At 36.2% G+C, this 18,504-nt stretch overlaps 2 protein-coding genes across 2 annotated transcripts; one reads left to right on the forward strand and one right to left on the reverse strand.

The window, feature by feature from the left end:
- Window positions 1-8,943: 8,943 nt before the first annotated feature.
- LOC106175331 (uncharacterized) lies at window positions 8,944-12,253 on the forward strand. The gene is made up of 3 exons (XM_013557272.3): window positions 8,944-10,443; window positions 10,728-10,796; window positions 11,271-12,253. The coding sequence occupies exons 1-3, from the start codon at window positions 9,096-9,098 to the stop codon at window positions 12,170-12,172; spliced, it is 2,319 nt and encodes a 772-aa protein (XP_013412726.2). The 5' UTR covers window positions 8,944-9,095; the 3' UTR covers window positions 12,173-12,253.
- Window positions 12,254-14,880: 2,627 nt separating this feature from the next.
- Window positions 14,881-17,844, reverse strand: LOC147763444 (uncharacterized). Its single transcript, XM_087005975.1, has 5 exons — window positions 17,651-17,844; window positions 17,054-17,209; window positions 16,749-16,828; window positions 16,137-16,193; window positions 14,881-15,803 (listed from the first exon to the last, which is right to left on the reverse strand). The coding sequence occupies exons 2-5, from the start codon at window positions 17,178-17,180 to the stop codon at window positions 15,459-15,461; spliced, it is 609 nt and encodes a 202-aa protein (XP_086862101.1). The 5' UTR covers window positions 17,181-17,209; window positions 17,651-17,844; the 3' UTR covers window positions 14,881-15,458.
- Window positions 17,845-18,504: the final 660 nt, after the last annotated feature.

The raw sequence follows: 18,504 nt of genomic DNA on the forward strand, positions 1-18,504 counted from the left end.
GAGACAATTGAGAGAGAGAGAGAGAGAGAGAGAGAGAGAGAGAGACTAGATCTGCTAATAAAATAGACAAAACAAAGGAAAATTTTTTAACAAAATATTTCTAGCTTTATTGAAACAAATACATTTCCAATGAATTATACTGGTTAACAATGTCACAAAATTGTTTTTCACTTTATAACATTCAGAGATATGCTGGCGCATTTAAGACGCAGTCAAGTAAATCAACAACACGCGCTGATAACGATGGAATGAATAGCAAGCATACATAGATACAGGTTATATAAGATAAAATGCATATAAAAGCACGTTAACCGGCTCACATATTTATATTTAACATTTAACTTTTTAAATAGCTGACATTAGTTCAAAGAGACGGTCTAATTTTTTTTCATAGGAGGTATAACTACAAATGTGTCAGTTTATACAGCTGTTCCAGTGCGTTTACACCGTAGCTCGACTGCAAGGTCTGAATCCCCAAATCGGCTTCGCTTCTCCTTATTTTTCCTCTTCCAAGCCCAACCCGATTTTTCCACTCGTTTCCAGAAAAATGCAGAATTTCCAGTTTTAATAAAGAACGGACAGTAGTTGGTAAATAAGTCAGATTATTATCTTTAACGTCTAGTTCCAGAAGGCCAGATAAAAGTCCTATTTCTCTGGGAATAACGGAGAGAAGATTTCCTCCTAGTCGCAGCACCTGAAGGTTTTCTTGGAATCTCCCGGAAAACACGCTTGGCTGTATTTCTCGAATTACATTACAAGATGCATCTAATGTTTTCAAATTTCTGAGAAATCCAACAGCAACCGGTATCTTGAGTATCCTGTTCTTAGAGATATTCAGTTCTTCCAGTTGAGTTAAATATTGCACAGTCCCTGGCAGTTCTATCAACTTGTTGCTACTCACATCTAGGGTTATCAGGTTGGGTAAAAACTTAAATACCACGTCTGGTATCTTAGTAAATTTATTCCAGGATAAATCAAGCGTTATCAAAAAGTGTAAATGAGATAGTTGAATAGGGACAGGGCCTTCCAGTCCACATTCACTGACATAAAGATGCTGAATATAAGGAATTTTCAGATAAATTTCATGAGGTATATGATGAAGTTTAATTCTGTTAAGAGATACACATTTCGTTCCTTGTGCTTGTTTCACTTTGGAATGGACAATTAGCTCCAGTTTGGATTTGCTTTTATCGAGCCTGTACGTCATATAATTCCTTTCCATGTTAAAAAGTACAAGCTAATCACGGGCCTCTTGTGGCAGAAGCATTGACACTGACAGGTCATCACACCTAGGGCCTTGGAAAGCACCTCCTGTATGTGCTAACATAGGTCTGTTCGGCTAAAATTTGGGCTTATAGGCCTATAGCCTACTCAGTAAACTGTCGGTTACTGCGGGGTAAGGCAGATAATAAAATTCTGAAAACATAAGACTGTTTAAACGGCTTGTGATCAATCCTCTGATCCTACTTGTTGCAGTCATCTCGAAGAAGAAGCACAGTTTCATTCTCAATTGCAGTGGTGTAGCCTACGTCTTTAAAAACGTGTTTAGGAGCGCCCACTAAAAGCGCCTAACGCTTTGTAAGCGGACCAGACAAAGGCGGACTTGAACGAAACAAGGCCTTTGGGAGAAAATCAGTACCTTATTGTTCACGTTACGTGCAGTATACACCCCTCTCTCTCCTCAAAGCACGTTGGTTTTCATAATAATAATAATATCAGGCTATTTCACGTTGTTAATTACACATCGATTTAACTGTCATCCCGAGTCATACTTCTTGTAACAGTTTACACTCTGCTAGCAACTTACTCTGTAGATGGCGCTGAAAGCGGAATAAACAATTGAATTCTTTATTGATAAATACCTTCACATATAAGGTGCAATTATCAGATCATAGACTTTAAATCTAACATCATCAAATAAATTGATAAATAAATAGATAGATAGCTAAGATAGAGAAACATTTAGCTTGTGGTTCGTGCTGCCATCTTTCAATCAAAATTGTTTACATTGGTAACGACAAAGCAGGTGCTAATCTGACTTGAGGGCCGGGTAATTCGTGTGACTTTTTTCCCAATTTTCTGAATTATTTACAATGAACGCGGAAGAGATTTCACTAAAGGATAAATTGAGGAGACACTACCATGATCGTGATCGATTTAAGTTGAAGCCATCTTATTCAAACTACGCTGGAATGGCATACTTCTGGTTCATGAATATCACCGTTCTAATGACAAGCCATTTCATCGTCATCCCCGCTATTTTGGATGCATCGCAAGTTATGCAAGGTATCATAATTGCCTGGGCGTTATTTACAGAGGTCACAATTAACTGGATTTTGGCTTCAAAGAAAAATGCATCCACAGTGACTCAGGAAATATCAGAAAAGCAACCTCAAACTTCGAACACCAGTTACAATAGTTTTGGATGGAAGAAATGCATTAAATGTCAGATGAATAGTCCACCCAGGGCTAATCACTGTTCTCTATGCGGAGCATGCATCCTTAAGCGAGACCTCCACTGCTTTGTGACTGGAAACTGTCTTGGTTTTCATAACCAAAGATATTTCATTGTTATGCTTTTCTATATCGTTGTTGGACTAACTTATGCAGGAGTGCTGAATGTATTATACATGAATAGCATCTATCCTATTGGATCAGAATTTGTGAATTATATCCCATTTATAACCCCGTGGAAAGTTTACCAGGGAGAAGTGAATTTGCTCTTTGTTTGGTTGCTCTTCCTATTTTATTGCAGCATTTGTTCTGTTGGAGTTGCTGGGTTCTTTTTGCTTTGGGAAATCACTGTGGTATATCGTGGACAGACAACTGGAGAAGCATGGAAAAGAATCAGATTCTACAAGTCACCTCATGTTTTACAGCATATCCGCGTTGTGTTTGGACCTTATTGGATCCTGAATTTCATTATTCCTCTTCCCACCAGTCTTCCAGGGGATGGTTTACACTGGGAAATTAACCCAAACCTTAAGGTGCATTGAGTCATTCTATCTAAATAATCTGATGAACACGGGTGTGAATTATTTCTCTGCAAACTATGCTTTCCTTATTTATTTATTATTATTATTACATCTATGTAGTTTTAAGCACCTAATACCATATTTGTGTGAGGAGCTGAAATTACAGTGTGCAATTTTGACAAGCAACAGTTACGAAATAAGGTGGTGGACTTACTGTATATACATGTAAGTCACTGAATTTTCAGAAAGATGGGAGATCATTTTTGAATGGCGTCTATTATATCAATGACTCAGATTTAAACATGAATAAGCAAAACTGATAAAATCATTGTGTCACATTGATATGCATTCAGCAAATGTGAGCTTCAAAAGTTTTCCCTAGTACATTCAAGTACACTATATTGTTGTAGCTGGAGGAAATTTTGTATTTAAGGCAGTAAAATAAATAATAAGTAATACATAACTATATATTTGATAATTTGAGAAATAAATAAGTATTTGTAGTACTAGTAGGTCTAACCTATTTTTTTTACATCATATCTAAGTACTTTTTCTAGTATTCCATTATTCTTTGTGTTAGTCCCTCATTGGCAATGTTTTCTTTTTTAACATTTTTAATTTTCTGTAAAGTGTAGATATATTTATCTAATCATTTTTGATATCAACAATTTACATAAGTGTGTGTCAAACTATATCAATTACATGTAGACCAACTTTACAGTGTAGTATTGCAAAAAAATTACACTAAGATTCATGCACTGTCATTTATAAATTTCAATATTTAGGCATTTTTCATAATTAATTTACATACATAAAAACCTAAAATACTTTTTCAATACTTGATTTAAAATCTTTTTTTATCAGTCATAAATTTAATAGCTTGTACCCCATGGAATCTACGTTTTGTCCAAAAAATTGATTTATGAATTTTCAATTAATAAACTGATATAAAAAACGTGAAAATTCTTATATGCACTATTTTAAGTAAATCTCTCTCTCTCTCTCTCTCTCTCTCTCTCTCTCTCTCTCTCTCTCTCTCTCTCTCTCTCTCTCTCTCTCTCTCGATTGAGTGATTGATTGAAATCACTTATCCTACGATTATAGCGTCAATCAATTGTTAATGTTAACGATACTCTCTTACCCCTTTTATGGATTTTTCTTGACTTAGTCGCGGGTAAATGCGGGGTTGTCGACTAATAGTACGCATATGCAAAGTTTACCCTAGATTTTCTATTGTAAATCCTCCTCTGCCATTAGGAGTAGCTAGGCTTTAAGTTTATCCAGCGATTTTTACTAAAATAGATCCAGATCTATTCAGCACCAGACAATGTCAGTTTTAAGATAACTGAAATAGATATTATTCGATCGTGATAATATCACCATAGCAATACTTATAGATCACATGTACGTTTGTTTTTAAAACAATATCGTTGACCACCCTGCATGGACCTTTTTTAATCTAATGCAATTGCCCAATCATAATACTGGTATAAAATACATGTACTTTTACTTTGTCATACACATTCTACTAGTTTTTCAATCTTTTCCAGTGAAAGCAGTGGACTGACTATGTAGATCGCCAATCAACAAAGACTTGGAGAAACGAGAATCTTTACCATTTGCACACTAGGACAGGGGTATCCTGGAACTTTGACTCTCGGTTGATTTCAAGAATGTCCGGGTCATATATTTCGTCAGCTTTTAAGTTTCAGTCTCTGACTGAAATTAACACAATTTTCCTTAGCAGCAAAATATTTTGTACTGCAGTTTCTGAAGTTCCAGGCCCGTAGCCAGGGGGGTTCGGGGGGTTCGAAAGAACCGCCCCTTTTGCTGGGAAAAGGTCCACTCTGAGTAAAATTTGATCTAGGTACATGAAGTTTTTATGGAAAAAGGTCCCCTTTTTTCAGAAAACGAACCCCCCTTTTGAAATTGCTGGCTACGGGCCTGTGAACAGACCTGTGAACGCTCTCGATCTCGTCGCGAGTCCCCCTGATTTGGGGACATATATCCCGATCGCCCTATTCAGACTAAAAATCTCCCGATCTATCAGACTCCTCTCTCTCTTTCCTTTCGTTAGGACGTGCGGTGACTTCATTCGCGAAAATGTGCAGTCACATGATAGGTTTAATTGATGGAGGGTAGTAATTGCAGTAAATATTTATTTATTTATTTATTTATTTATTTATTTATTTATATAACCACCTTTAAAAGATGGATGAAAAAAACGAATAAAATAAATAAGTTGAAATGAGTTGGAATAAAACGAAATACATAAAAATGACACAGCTTAGAAGACAGTTAAAAAGATTTTAAAAGTAGTCCCACAAGCATGTATTCCTTAGATTGTCTGCCTTGATATCTGGGACTATTGACTTAAAAAAACTCTTTCAGTCCTGGTGGTTCCATTGACCCTTTACTAGCAGATTTCGTGTTGCTCAGACATAAAATTGGGTTTATACCATAGGAGATCAGCCTTTCTACACTGTAGCAGGGTTCCTATTCAAGAAGGAAATTCCAAAGACAAAACCACGTCGGGTCTTTGTGTGAGTAACATCCTGAACACTATGTATGTTAATGTCGTATTGGGACGAAACTTGTTCCGAAAAGAAACCGATACACCGATCATTTAAACCGCAGGCATTGTTTGTAAGTGCTTTTACAAGTAGACTTCCTCAGTTAACATTTAAATGAACGCCACCTGACCTAGATGAGAAAGCGGACCTTCTCCCAAACTCCCCTGGCCACGTGCCTGCTTATCCACAATATTTTAAGTCTTTTGCCAAATTTCGGTAGCTGTGTGAACATCAAAGCAATAAATTAGTTGTGCATTATGGGTTCTTTACTGTAAATGACTTTGAGAAACGGTAAAAGTTGTGAAAGGAGTTCTAACACGTCTAAAGGTAAAATATAACTAGTATAATATGTATAGTCATTAAAAAACAGCGTGTATTCATTTTTTGTTTGTATGTGTGTGTTTCTTTTTTATATGTATTCGTGCGTGTGTGTCTGAGTGGGGCCACTGGCGGTTGTCAATGTTGACAGGTATAGTTTCATCGATAGCTGTTGAAAACAGAAAAAAAACTAGAACTCATCTCATTTGAAGTTGAAAACTCATGCAAATGAACATGAACAATAATGTATAAACTTTATTGGAAATAATTATTTTTTTACTATCCTACAACTTGTGTAGAGGCGATTGCAATTGACTATCACAGAGACTGCAATTTTCAAAACTGAAAACCTTCAAGAGAATGCAGGTATTTACCTGTTCTATAAGGCGTACGTTAGATTTTCAAAACTGGTAGACGTATAAATTGTCTCTGGTTATATTACAAGTGTGAGCATCAGGTGTCATTGAATACAGAAATAAATTTTTATTATTTAATCTTAGTCATTTTAATTTTATTGCGGAAAGACCAGTACCTCTTTCAAATACTTAAACACTAAATCATTAAAAACGCCTGAAAATAGACCTCCCTTTCAAACAAATTACGCTCGCAATGACAAAATTGCAACCGGATTTATTCCAAATGAGATGAATGGTGAAGGTAATAGTACACATGTAATGGAGGTCTATTATAAATACTAAAGAATATATACTTCAATAAAATGCCACAGCATAGATAAGATTTTAAATTTAAATTGTAATACATGGTTTAGTAGCGACCGGTGTTTGTCTGCCGTAATTTCATTTCCATGTTTAATATGATAATTATCATGCGGTAATTTTTTAAGGAAATACACGTAGTTAAAACAATGCTACTTGTATCATTAAATATTCTAAGAAAGTGTCCTTTCAGAAAAAGACACCCCCCCCCCCCTTTTGAAATTGCTAGCTACGGGCCTGTGTATCTAATCTCTTGCCAACTCGTCAGAAAAATCTCAAGAGGTCATTAATGTACGATAGGGGAATGGCTAACATAGCTTCGCAGGTACCCTTTTTCTCCCTCAATTAGTAAATAAATTAACAAAGGAACTGTATGACAAATAAAACGAAGGACATCCAACATATATCCCAGTTTCTTATATATTAAAATGAAACTGTCCTCCTCTCCTACTTGTATGTGTACTCTAAATTTGCCGAGTTAAGCGATGCAAAACAATGAAACCTTAACCCCCCCCCCCCCCCCAAGCAAAATTTTGGATCCCTGAGTGACGCTAAACCTTCAAAAGTTCAAGATCGTAGCAACGAGAGCAGTCGAGGTCTTGCAAGCATTGTAGGATATACAAGACAAGTACGTTCATAAATTAAGAAATTCATTATATACGGTTTTGTTAAGTATGTTTTAGTAGCTAATACATCAAGTATATTAACATAAGAGATGATTAGATGAATTAAAGTTATCCACGCTATAGCATTTTAGTATGGGCGGAGCAAAGAACACTTAATAGAAAGCTGCATATATTTTATTCGTCTACGACGCAGTTGCAATTATGACTTGCTGTCAAATAGATTTAAGAGAGATAACAATTTATTGTATGCACTTCATAGAAAGCTGTATATATTTTATTCGTGTAAGGCACAGGTGCAATTATGACTTGATGTCAAAAGGATTCAAGGGATTAATTTATTGTATTCAACAAACGCTATTTTTGAAAGCAAAAGTAAATTCTTTGTATAATTCAATATGCATCACAATACTGTTGAGGCGATTCAAGTATTGCGCAATATTAAATTTTAAATAAAAGTAATTTATGTAGTGTTGTAAACTATACTCATTTAAAAGGTACCTCCACCCTTTTTTCTCTCCGTCTGCATCATTCAATACGTTTTCTCATAAAAATACTAGCAAACAATTTCTTTTAAATAGTAAGCAGTCAAACAAGAACACCGGTATAATCAATTAATTTCCCCTCACGATAGCACTACGTGTTTTTAATTGTGGAAAGTTTATATATTCAGATTTTCGTGTAAACAGTGTAATGAAGTGGTAAAAAAGTCCACGAAATCACACCTAAATGCATTATTGCGGTCAATTCGATGGGAGCAGTTTTCTGAAGTTGAGGTAAAAAACAAGGATTTTTTTTATCATTTAACCCCTTAATCTTTTCTTCACATCTGGGTGTGTACTCATTTTGAAAAAAGAACTTTTACCCATGTTAGTTACACTCAGATTTTGACCTTTCTTTGGTTATTTGAAATTGACTTAAGAGCAGAGCAATAGCACAAAAATACTATCTCGAAACGCTTTCTTTTTCCTATTCTGTTATTGGTTTTAAGAATTGCAATTATCCCAAACGTGTTGAATATCCTCTTCGTCTGTGCACCAGACCTTCCCAAGACTGAAACCCCATTGTCTACCCTCACATATATCAAAAGCTATTGAAAAAGAATGAAAAATGACCACAGGTAAGGAAATATTCTAAGAAACTTTTGTGAAAAAAAAACCTGGGTAGGTAATTGGTCCATTTAACCTTCAATAAAAATCTGAACGTTATCCTGTATTCACTGTGCATCCATTCTTCTTAATGTTAATTGATTACAATAATCATGATTATTGTAATCAATTAACATTGATTACAATAATCATGAGCATATGCCATCAGGTTGCGTGAAAACATTTGTCACGTTTGTCACATTAAATTCTTCGAAGAAATATCACCTGTGAGTTATTCCAATGTAATCCCATCAATTATTTTCGCCTGCCACACTTACGCATATGCCAAACCCACAATTCATAGGCATCCTTTTAAAGTGCATCCTATTATTTTAATATTTAGTTTCATGTGGCTTAATGATGTTTAATAAACCTTCAAGTGATACACTCTTGCCATCGAAGCAAAAGCCACACCTGTTTTGTGATGTTTAGGTAACGTGTAAGGTAAACTGGTTCAATAAACATCAGTAGAACTAATAAAAATGTATGTTAGGTGCGACATAAAATTAGGACTTGTTAATTAGATTCACTGCCATCTCTCCAAAATGTCATGTATTCTACCGACGTCAAACAATGACCACAACTTAATAACCTCGTTGAAAAACCACACGGTGTATGACATCAAAAAAGAATGGAGAGGTTACATATAGTGAGCTATAACATCTAAGCATGTAGTATCTTTGTGTGACTGAGTGAAAAATGATTGATACTCCAAAGAGCTGAGCCAAGCGTCCGTGCCGAAATGATGACACCAGGGCGGTTTGTTGTTCTTCATATTCTTGCCATCCTTTGTTTATCCAACGAAGGAAGCACAAGAGGGCAAATAAGTGGCCACTCACGATGTGGCCATGGAGTGGAGTTTTACTGCGATCCCACGGACCCTACTGGACGACAGTTTCAGATATGTGTTCCAGGCGTTGCTGTACCCATCAGCATGGCTTGCTTTCACGGAACGGTATGTGTGAAAAGACACGACGTTATATCGTGTATTCTAAAATCCAAAGTTCCGTATCGTAGAACAACTGCAGATTATTCGACAGTAGAGCATGCGCTGAAAACAACCACAAGTTTGACGTCTGCAAAATCTGATTCTTCTGGACTGGGTGAAAAAACTACTTTTACTATCCTGACAACTGACCCAACAACTAATGTACTACCACCAGAGGCTAAGAAATACACGCTTTCAACTTTCATTTCCACGAAGTCGACTGAAAAAGCAAAAACCTTAAATACTAACTCCTTGGAAACCGTCAATAGCGAAAAAGAAGGAAATGGTTTTGAAGGAGAGAATATTAATGAAGAAACAGAAGAGACGAACGAGAAAAAAGTTAGAAAAACTGTTAGGAACAAGGTCTTAGGAAGTGATAAAGCATCAAGTTTGTCAACTATAAGGCCTACCGAAACTAATTCATCTGGACTAGGTCAGAAAACAGCTGAACTTACAACAAATGGACCAGAGTCAGGTAAAGAAACTTTGCCAACTTCTGGACGGACAGAAACCATTGCGCCGGATTTAACCAAAGAAACTACTCTCACTAAAAGAACAACTCCGACAGGAAAGCCGACAGATATGGGAGCAACAATCAAGTCATCTTCAGAGAATATTGAAAGGACTCCAGAAACGATTACAAACAGTTATGTTAGTCCCCAAAGAAAAGTAAATCCATCTACTAAACTAACTGATGGTGCACCGGCAACGAAAAAGGAAATCACTATATCAGTAATGGATATCAAAACTACATTGCCTCCAGCAAGAAGATTTTCCAGTGCTTCAAGTACCACGAAACTGACAACTCCTACCACGCAACAGCCAGATGCAGGGATTGAGACAAGTACAAAATACGGCGAAAATGTACACCACCACACTCTGTCTTCCACGCATTCGACTCTCAGTACCACGGGGTCGACTGAAGTGACGGGAACCTCAAACGGAAAAGAGGGACTCGGGGTAGAGAGAGAAAAGGAAGAAACAGGCGAGAATAACAAGGAAAAAGTTGGCAGAACAGTTACAAACAAGGTCCTGAAAAGTGACAAAACATCATTGGGCAACGGTCCCTTTGGGAAGATTGGAGAAAGACATTCAAGTTTAGGTAGTTAAAGCTTTTCGTATATATTAAATATAATTATGACTAAAACTTATTTTTGATTATTTCCGAACATCACATCAAGGTCAAGGTTAATCAGCATAAATGTTTTGAATACTGTTTTCGTTCAATGGGTTTAGGTCAAGTGAACTATTTTCACTCCGCGTAATTTTTTTAAGAAGACATAAGAACTGGCTATTCCGAAATAATAAAATCCAACAAATGCTCTCTTTAAACAAATTGTAGTCAATGGTTTCAATTTTCTACAGAAAATTAACTTTTTTTTTCAGTTCCGAAGACTACCGCAACACCACATAACATACCTACGACTACAAAATCCTTGGAACATGTCATTTATGGTAAGATATAGTTTAACATAAAATAAGAATTATTGAATTGATTTTTCATAGCGGGTTTTTTTATAAAGTTCTGTATGCTTGTTTTAAATGCTTGTTTTAAATAATCTCAAAGTCACATCTTTTTCTAAATATCCTGCAAACCTACTTACCTTTTTTCAATTCAGGCTCTGAAAACGATTAAATCTCTCAAATCAAAGATCCTGATTATAATGGTTTTTATGTCAGAAAGACGTTGGCGATCTTAATATGTCATAATTCTTTTAGAACTATTGGTTTCGTTAGAAATGGCGAAAAAAAAAAAAGAATTCAAGCGCAGGGACAGGAGCGCAACGATTCGTGAATAGGCAAAATTGGTTTGTTTCTCATAAATAACTAAATTTGGTGTGAAAATCCAATATAGTGTAACTTTAATGACGTACACATCTTTTCAATGCATCCTGCTAAATTTGTATTTAATAACAATGCTATTTTCAGGGAAATTATCCAAGCCGAATGTGGCACCGTTGCAAACAGGCATTCCAGGAAATCTCCATCGAGAAAGGACTCCATTTTTTGTCTATTTTACGTTCGATGACGGCGTGAATAGCGAGAACTCTGCATTTTACAAGTCCCTGTTTTCACAAGACCGAACCAACAGCAACGGGTGTCCTATAGCGGGGGCGCTGTTTGTGTCCGATGCCCACACAAATTACCAACGGGTGAAATGGTTCTATGATCATGGTTGGGAAATAGCAGACCATTCAATAACACATCGTACCCCGACTACTTGGTGGAAGAATCTGGCGACATACAGGGATTTGAAGTTTGAAATAGACGGGATGCGAGATATACTGGCATCAAAGGCCGGCATCCCTGCTAAAGAGATCGCTGGGATGCGAACACCATTTTTAGCCACCAATCGCCTCCAAATTGATGTTCTTGAAAATGAACACTTCCAGTACGATTCTTCTGCAACCAAATCTGAGCCGTCTTGGCCGTACCGAGTACGGGGGCATGTCTGGGAAATTCCGCTGAACTTATACTATATGAATTCCCATTTGTGTGGAGCCATGTTGGATACATGTAGGCCAGCAAACTTTAAAGAATCTTTTGAGTATATATTTAGTAATTTTAAAAGACACTATGATTCACCAAATCGCGCGCCTTTTGGGATTAACATGCACGCGGCTTGGTTTTTGCATCCTGCTTGGAGATACAACTACAAGGCCTTGGATAGATTCATTCAAGAGATATTAAAGTTAGATGACGTGTGGATTGTGACTCCCTCTCAGCTTCTGAACTGGGTAAAAAATCCCGTCTCTGTAGATAATATGGAAGATCATCCAACGTTTACCTGTCATAGGAAACATCACCGACATGACAACAAAGAGGCATAAATGGGCAAGTGTTATTCGTTCAAAATAATGCTGCCGTTTTTTATTCTGAGTTGGATTAAACAATAAAGTACAAAATCTTTATATTGGGCTGTTTTTATTTGAATTATATGTTTTATTATCTTCTTTGCTTTCTTTCTGGTGTATTATAACCACAAAACGCTTCACTTAGATGTAGTCGTTTGGATTTTCCACCACTTTTTATTTCGAGCCTCTATCACATTCTGCAAATTATCATATAAAGGTAAATTTCATATTCGCATGCACTTTGTATGACACACATACATCACGTTGACACAGCATTTCAATCTGTCATCATTAATTAAGTGTGACCTCTTAGCAGGTATTGTCTGGACATTATGAGTATCCTAAGGACCGCCCTCCATTAAGTGGACACCTGCCAACCGTAGTCAATGGCGTTGCGGATGCAAAGATAATAATGAGTGCCAGTGTCCGCTTAATGTACTAGTGGTAATGGTATTAAAAAAACTTGCAACAACGCTTCTATATGATTAAAATTGGCGAAATGCTGTTGTGGGGTTATTGTGCTAAGATCACTCTCGACAAAACTTCCGTCGCGTTTTATGTTAGGGACAGGGATAGAGCCGTTGTTTTGTTACGGGTTGGGGGGCAGGAAAACCATATCAGGGCCTAAACAAGCCCTCTCGCATTCTACCAGCGGAGTATTATGCTGCTGCTCACAGTGATACAGTGATACTGAATTGCGCTAGAGAAGACCAAATTTTGTACCAGCTACGTTAAAAATATCGTGGCCATGCATCGTCCTGTGTCGTGTTCGGTACTCCAAAAATGTTGGGGAAGGAGGAGCCTCAAAAAGGGACAAACAAGCTCCTCTGGCACTGCAAACCCAGTGGGTTTTGAGTGATGCCAAAAATGCATTGTTGAAATCATGTTTAGCAAACAGATTCTCTTAATTATTTATTTGTATATAGTATAGGACTTCGTGCCATAGCGGTCATTTATTTATTTTGATATCAGAAGAGGTTAAAAAATACGTACATTGTTATTGTTGTTTGGAGCATGCGTGCTGTTATTTACTTGAAAAGAAAAGTCACATAAGTTCATAGTAAACAGACCGAGTTCAAATGGATTTAGGATTAATTGTGGCGTTTTATGGCCGTCAGAAGAGACAGAGACAAATTGACTTATTCTTAAGTGAGTATAACAACGGTTGAAGGATGCTGTATTTCAGCAGTGATAAACTGATTTGCTTGACTATAATAAGTGAAGTATTTACAGAAAGTACAAAACTTTGCTAAATGTAGAACGTTATATTACTGTGGTTATGTTTTGGAAAGACAGAAATACCCTCTCGCTGTTTAGAACATTGAGAAAAGGAGGACACCAAAACATAGATGTTGAATTTTGAAACTGTGATTATCGCTACCATGTTTATAACTATGCATACATGGAGTATGAATGCCATTTTTATTGTGTGTCCACGATATAATGGCTTTAGAACCAAAAATGTCCTCAGAATTCAGTAATTGTGTAACTTTAATAAGCTTATAAAAAACATCTATGCAACAAACGTATATGAGTGTTTCAGATTAAGGAATGCGCAGATTTCAAAATGAATGAAATAGCTCCTGTTACTGTAAATGTAATATAGGCTGGTGGCCTCAGTTTACGAAAAAATGATTATTTAATATTTGTTTAGAATTAATAGAATCGACTTTTTGAAAGTATCACATGTAATTGGAATTTAAAGCTATTAAAACAATTAGATTTTGATATAAAAAAGGCATCAGGGAAATTTCAAAGAAGACTTTGAGTGACAAAGAGCATTCCACAACCAGTGCTGAGAAAGGCGTCAACTCAGCGGGTAAAGTTTTCCGGAAAAATCGTCCGTCTCTTTTCGCGTGGGCAAAAGGAAAATTCAACATCTTTTAAATCTGTCCTTCTTGGAAAAAAGCGCCCTGAGTTTCAGAGCAATGATGGCGGCTCATTTCTACGCAGAATACAATTGTGGCAAGTTAAATTACAAAAGAACATAGTTGAAAGTTGGTCTAAATATTCAAACCAAAACGCAATTGTCTAATACAGTTCAGGGCAACTCTCCTCTGTTATACATGTAGTACCCAAAGTAAATATTGTTCTTAAATCGCCATTTCCATTTTTTCTTTTCATATAGCAGGCTTAATATCCACGGTAAGTGAACTCCTGGTATATTGGATCAAATGACAATATACTCCTGGTATATTGGATCAAATGACACAATAATTTACGGTATTGATTTAACTACCATCTTTCGTCTAATATAATACTCTTTTAAGAAACTGGTCTTTTTGTCAGGGATCGTTAACGGCAGCCGTGTCGAGAGCAACCATCGATGGTATTATCACTCAGACTCAGGGTGGCAAGAACCCACAGACACAGAAAGTTGTTTACTTTGACGCAGTGTAAGCGATAGTCGTCGTAAGTGCAAACAGAGAGAACAGTCGCTGCCTTTCATGGTTTATCAGATTATTCGTTGCAGTAGCTGCCTTTCGTGTAATATCAGTGTCTTCTTTCGTTGCCAAAGGAGGAGAGTATCTGCACGTACCGATTAGAATGATAAGGACATCGCCGGAGCGCGGAAGACTTTTAGAAAGAAGAGGGGGGGGGGGGGGGGGGGGGGGGGGGAGGAGAGTCTTACGATAACAAACTTTACTACGTTTTGTTTAGGTCACGTGATATATACAAAAAAGCACTTTTATTCAAATTATTGTGTTAACATAAAACAATTGTAAAACATATAAGAGTAATTCGTTATAAAAAATAAGTTTGTATACAAGTACAAAAATATATATTTATCAATAATCAATACATCCGAATTAACACAATAAAGCGTCCCTGCAACGACTGTAAAACTATGTCAAATGTGCTTTCGATTATGACTCAATACATGCTGACAGAATACTGATCTCTAGAAAAGGGGTAAAAGATCACTTTTAGAAAAAAAAGCCATCATAAATTTTAAAAGGAGTAATCAGCAAGTAATAAAGGGTGTGATAAACTATTTTTTAAAAAATGAAAAAACAAGATAGAAAAAAAGGAAACATTGTTTGCAAGGTCAGAATAAAAAGTCCCTTTTGTCCAACATAGAACTGCTTGTTTTCTTAGCATAAAAACTTGATAAAACCGCAAAAAAGCAATATAATTGTTCCAAATATCATTGTCAAAATATCACTTGGAGTATAGGGTGTATAACGTATAAGGTGTAGTTTTCGGATTTGAAAACTTGATATGATTTCCCCTCCTACGTTTTGTTTAGGTCACTTCTCGGTCACTTCCCGATCAAGGGACCCTGCACCATACGCGATATGTGGCACTGTAACCCGCGCAAAATACACACTGTGACGTCTTTCACGGATGCTTTGTCCGGTTTCTGGCCTGTTAGGGACTCTGCCATAAGTTTTGCAATGCTGACACCAAGATGTGAATTGATCCTGTCGGAATCTTGAGTCCTCTTCAGTTCACATTGAAGAACGAGCAATTTGCTGTAAAGTACGTGCAGATCTTGATGAATTGTTGAACCGACGTCCTTGGCAGTTTTCTCTGCTTTGGCGATTGCTGCCGTGAACCATGCCAGAGTAACGTAATGTGATGCTGTGTCGTTCTGTTGACTGTCCTGCAATGATAAGAATTAGGATCCAGTTTTACTTCCTTTGATAGTGAACTTACCGTTGCAATACCACAACCTTTATCAAGACAATGTACACTAGTTCTAGCATCCTGAAAAAGTCAGTCACGGTGACTTTTATTTCAGTAATTTATATGCCTTTATTAATAATCACATGGAAAATATTCCTCAAGAAAACAAATGGCCCAATAGAATATCCGTTAATAATAAAAATAAAAAATAGCCATTCAAATTTCAGCAATATGAATTGATTGACGGATGCATAGGCCTATTACGTAACAGCAAATGATGAGTAATTGTTTTAAGTGTCACTAAATATACCTTCGTGTCACCTGTCGTACAGTCATTTGCAACTTGGCAAACACCGCCGTCGTTGATCTAAAGATAAAACCGGTATCATTAATATTGCTTTCCTGTGTTGATGTCGTAGGATAAAGTAAAAATTCTTTTTAAAAACACGTTTACATTACTTTCCTTAATGGTTAATACAACATGTTCATAGACAACTCCATTAAAACTGATTTTGATTGCGTTTTCAATATTTTCACTAGTTTATGTCAAATGTCAACTTCATATTTCCGTCCTTTTAAAGGACTTTTTGTAAACAAGTTTTCTTTAAAGAAAAATTAGGTTTACACTATCGAGAGCTCCCCGCGTGTTCTCAAATTTGTTCTTTTTTAATAGAATTGGTGCAATCTAAATCCTTAAACTTTAAAAAATAGCATACTTAAGTTACATATTGCCTACAAATCAATCTTGACGTTTGTCTTGTTGTGACAAAGAGCTTCCCTCTTAAGCTCTACATGTAATACTTAGACCAATCTGATACCCTCTGCTTTGGGAGAAAAACTAATCTATGCAAGGATAGTTTGTCTTAAGTTGAAAATTTGTGAAGTCAAAACTGGTGAGAAAATGAATATCTAAAGTACTTACTAAAATTTCATAGACTTTTTGTATATGTTCCTTCACCGATTTAATATCGTTTAGTGCTCGATCTCGATCAAAACTCAGTCCTGTTAAAAAGAAGTAGAGTTTTAAAATATGATAATACATGTAGTAACGGTTATGATAAAAATTACACAGAAATTGATCGTGAAAATGAATTTTATTCCAAATCCATGTTCACACCTCCCAACCCATTTTTGTAAGATGGAATTTAACAGGTAATCTTGACGGAATATTGAAAAGAGAATATTGTACCATTTACCAAGTTAAAAATCACAATGAATTATTCATACCAGTTGTGTTGCCGTCAACATTGTCACTGCTTCTCCGCGTGACACGCTGGCATGGGCTAAGTGCGTTTTGAACCGTGCTACTTCTGATACTTCTTGTTTGGCTTGGGGTGAAGCACCCGAGGGACATGCAAATCACCAAAATGCAGTGTAGACCTACTGGAGAAAAGATGCTATGATTCAAATATTGCAATGCATTAAATTCACTTTTGCTGCGATTTCATAAAGAATTTCCCATCTCTGCTTGTATTTGATTGTATCATTGCCCAGAAAACATTTCTGTTTCGAATGATTTTTTTCTTGTTAACAAGTGATATGAATCTCACTTTTGTGTGGGTCACGCTTGAGACGCATTACCCTTTCGACTTCGTTTTACGAAAAAAAAATCCACAAAACAAGTAAGGCTTCTTTACCTTTAGGACTCATAAGCATTCTAAGTTTTCAGTTTTGGATATCCTCACTCGTGAATAACATATCTTATAGATTATTATTAATTAGTTAGTGTTAAATGCCTCACCTTTGCTGCTCATTCTTATTGTTTAAGCTTCAACAAGTTTGACATTGACGTTCAATACATACATTTCAGTATATATAACCTACCTTCGCCTGTGGAAGTTTCAGACAAATTTCAGGCCTATGTCCAGAAATTTCGATATGGGCTGCCAACTCATGGACAAGTTTCTGAAGAAGTTAAGTTTTCCTGTGCCTACAAATAGCAGTACATGACAGCCCGTAGAGCGTGACGTCACATTCCGTCATTCTCTCGTGCTCTCGACTCGTTGTTTCCAACATAACTTCACAAAACAACCTCCGGTCATTCAGTAGCTTAGTATTTCCTGAGTTTTAAATGGTAATTGCATGGGTCGTATTTTAATGAAAGAATGAATATAAGAAGAATTTTTAAGTTTTACAAACTGGTATATCTCATAATGCACTATTTAAAGTTTCTACATAGAAACGTAGCCCCAGTGCTATGGAAGCCTTTTGGTGTATCATTTAAGATATATATGCACACGAAAAGTGATATAAAATGTGTAGGCTAACAACTTTAACATTTTCATTGTTCATTTTACAAAAAAAAAAAAAAAAAAAAAAAAAAAAAAAAAAAAAAGTGAAAGTTATGACTAATCTATTTTTTTCTTTTTAAATCAGTTCTCCTCGCAAAATAAAAAAATAATGAGTAACTAAAATTGTAAAGAATATAACCCAACATGAGAAGGAACACTGTAGTCTATGAATTAATTCCGGCAGTGAAATCGAAGATGACATCGAAACCGCTAAGATGCTACACGATACATTTGGACTGGTCCATCATTTCTTTGTAAATACTTAACATGATATGAGGAAACGAGATAAGGGATACGACTCACTGATATCACTATTATTGGACGATGGTCTTTCTATCAAATCTATTCCGGTCATTCTCTTCAGAGGAGGACAACCGGGTCATCAAA

The sequence above is a fragment of the Lingula anatina genome, chromosome 2, assembly GCF_051362555.1.
Source record: "Lingula anatina isolate TDL-2025a chromosome 2, LinAna3.0, whole genome shotgun sequence".
Lineage (NCBI taxonomy): Eukaryota > Metazoa > Brachiopoda > Lingulata > Lingulida > Lingulidae > Lingula > Lingula anatina.

Bases quoted from the DNA above. Each gene is read 5' to 3' on its own strand.
- LOC106175331 (XM_013557272.3), top strand. From the start codon at position 9,096: ATGATGACACCAGGGCGGTTTGTTGTTCTTCATATTCTTGCCATCCTT. The intron at 10,444-10,727 runs GTAGTTAAAGCT...TTTTTTTTTCAG, and splicing joins AGAAAGACATTCAAGTTTAG to TTCCGAAGACTACCGCAACA. The intron at 10,797-11,270 runs GTAAGATATAGT...TGCTATTTTCAG, and splicing joins CTTGGAACATGTCATTTATG to GGAAATTATCCAAGCCGAAT.
- LOC147763444 (XM_087005975.1), bottom strand. From the start codon at position 17,180: ATGTCCCTCGGGTGCTTCACCCCAAGCCAAACAAGAAGTATCAGAAGT. The intron at 16,829-17,053 runs GTATGAATAATT...TCTTTTTAACAG, and splicing joins TGTTGACGGCAACACAACTG to GACTGAGTTTTGATCGAGAT. The intron at 15,804-16,136 runs GTATATTTAGTG...TTATCATTGCAG, and splicing joins GTACGACAGGTGACACGAAG to GACAGTCAACAGAACGACAC.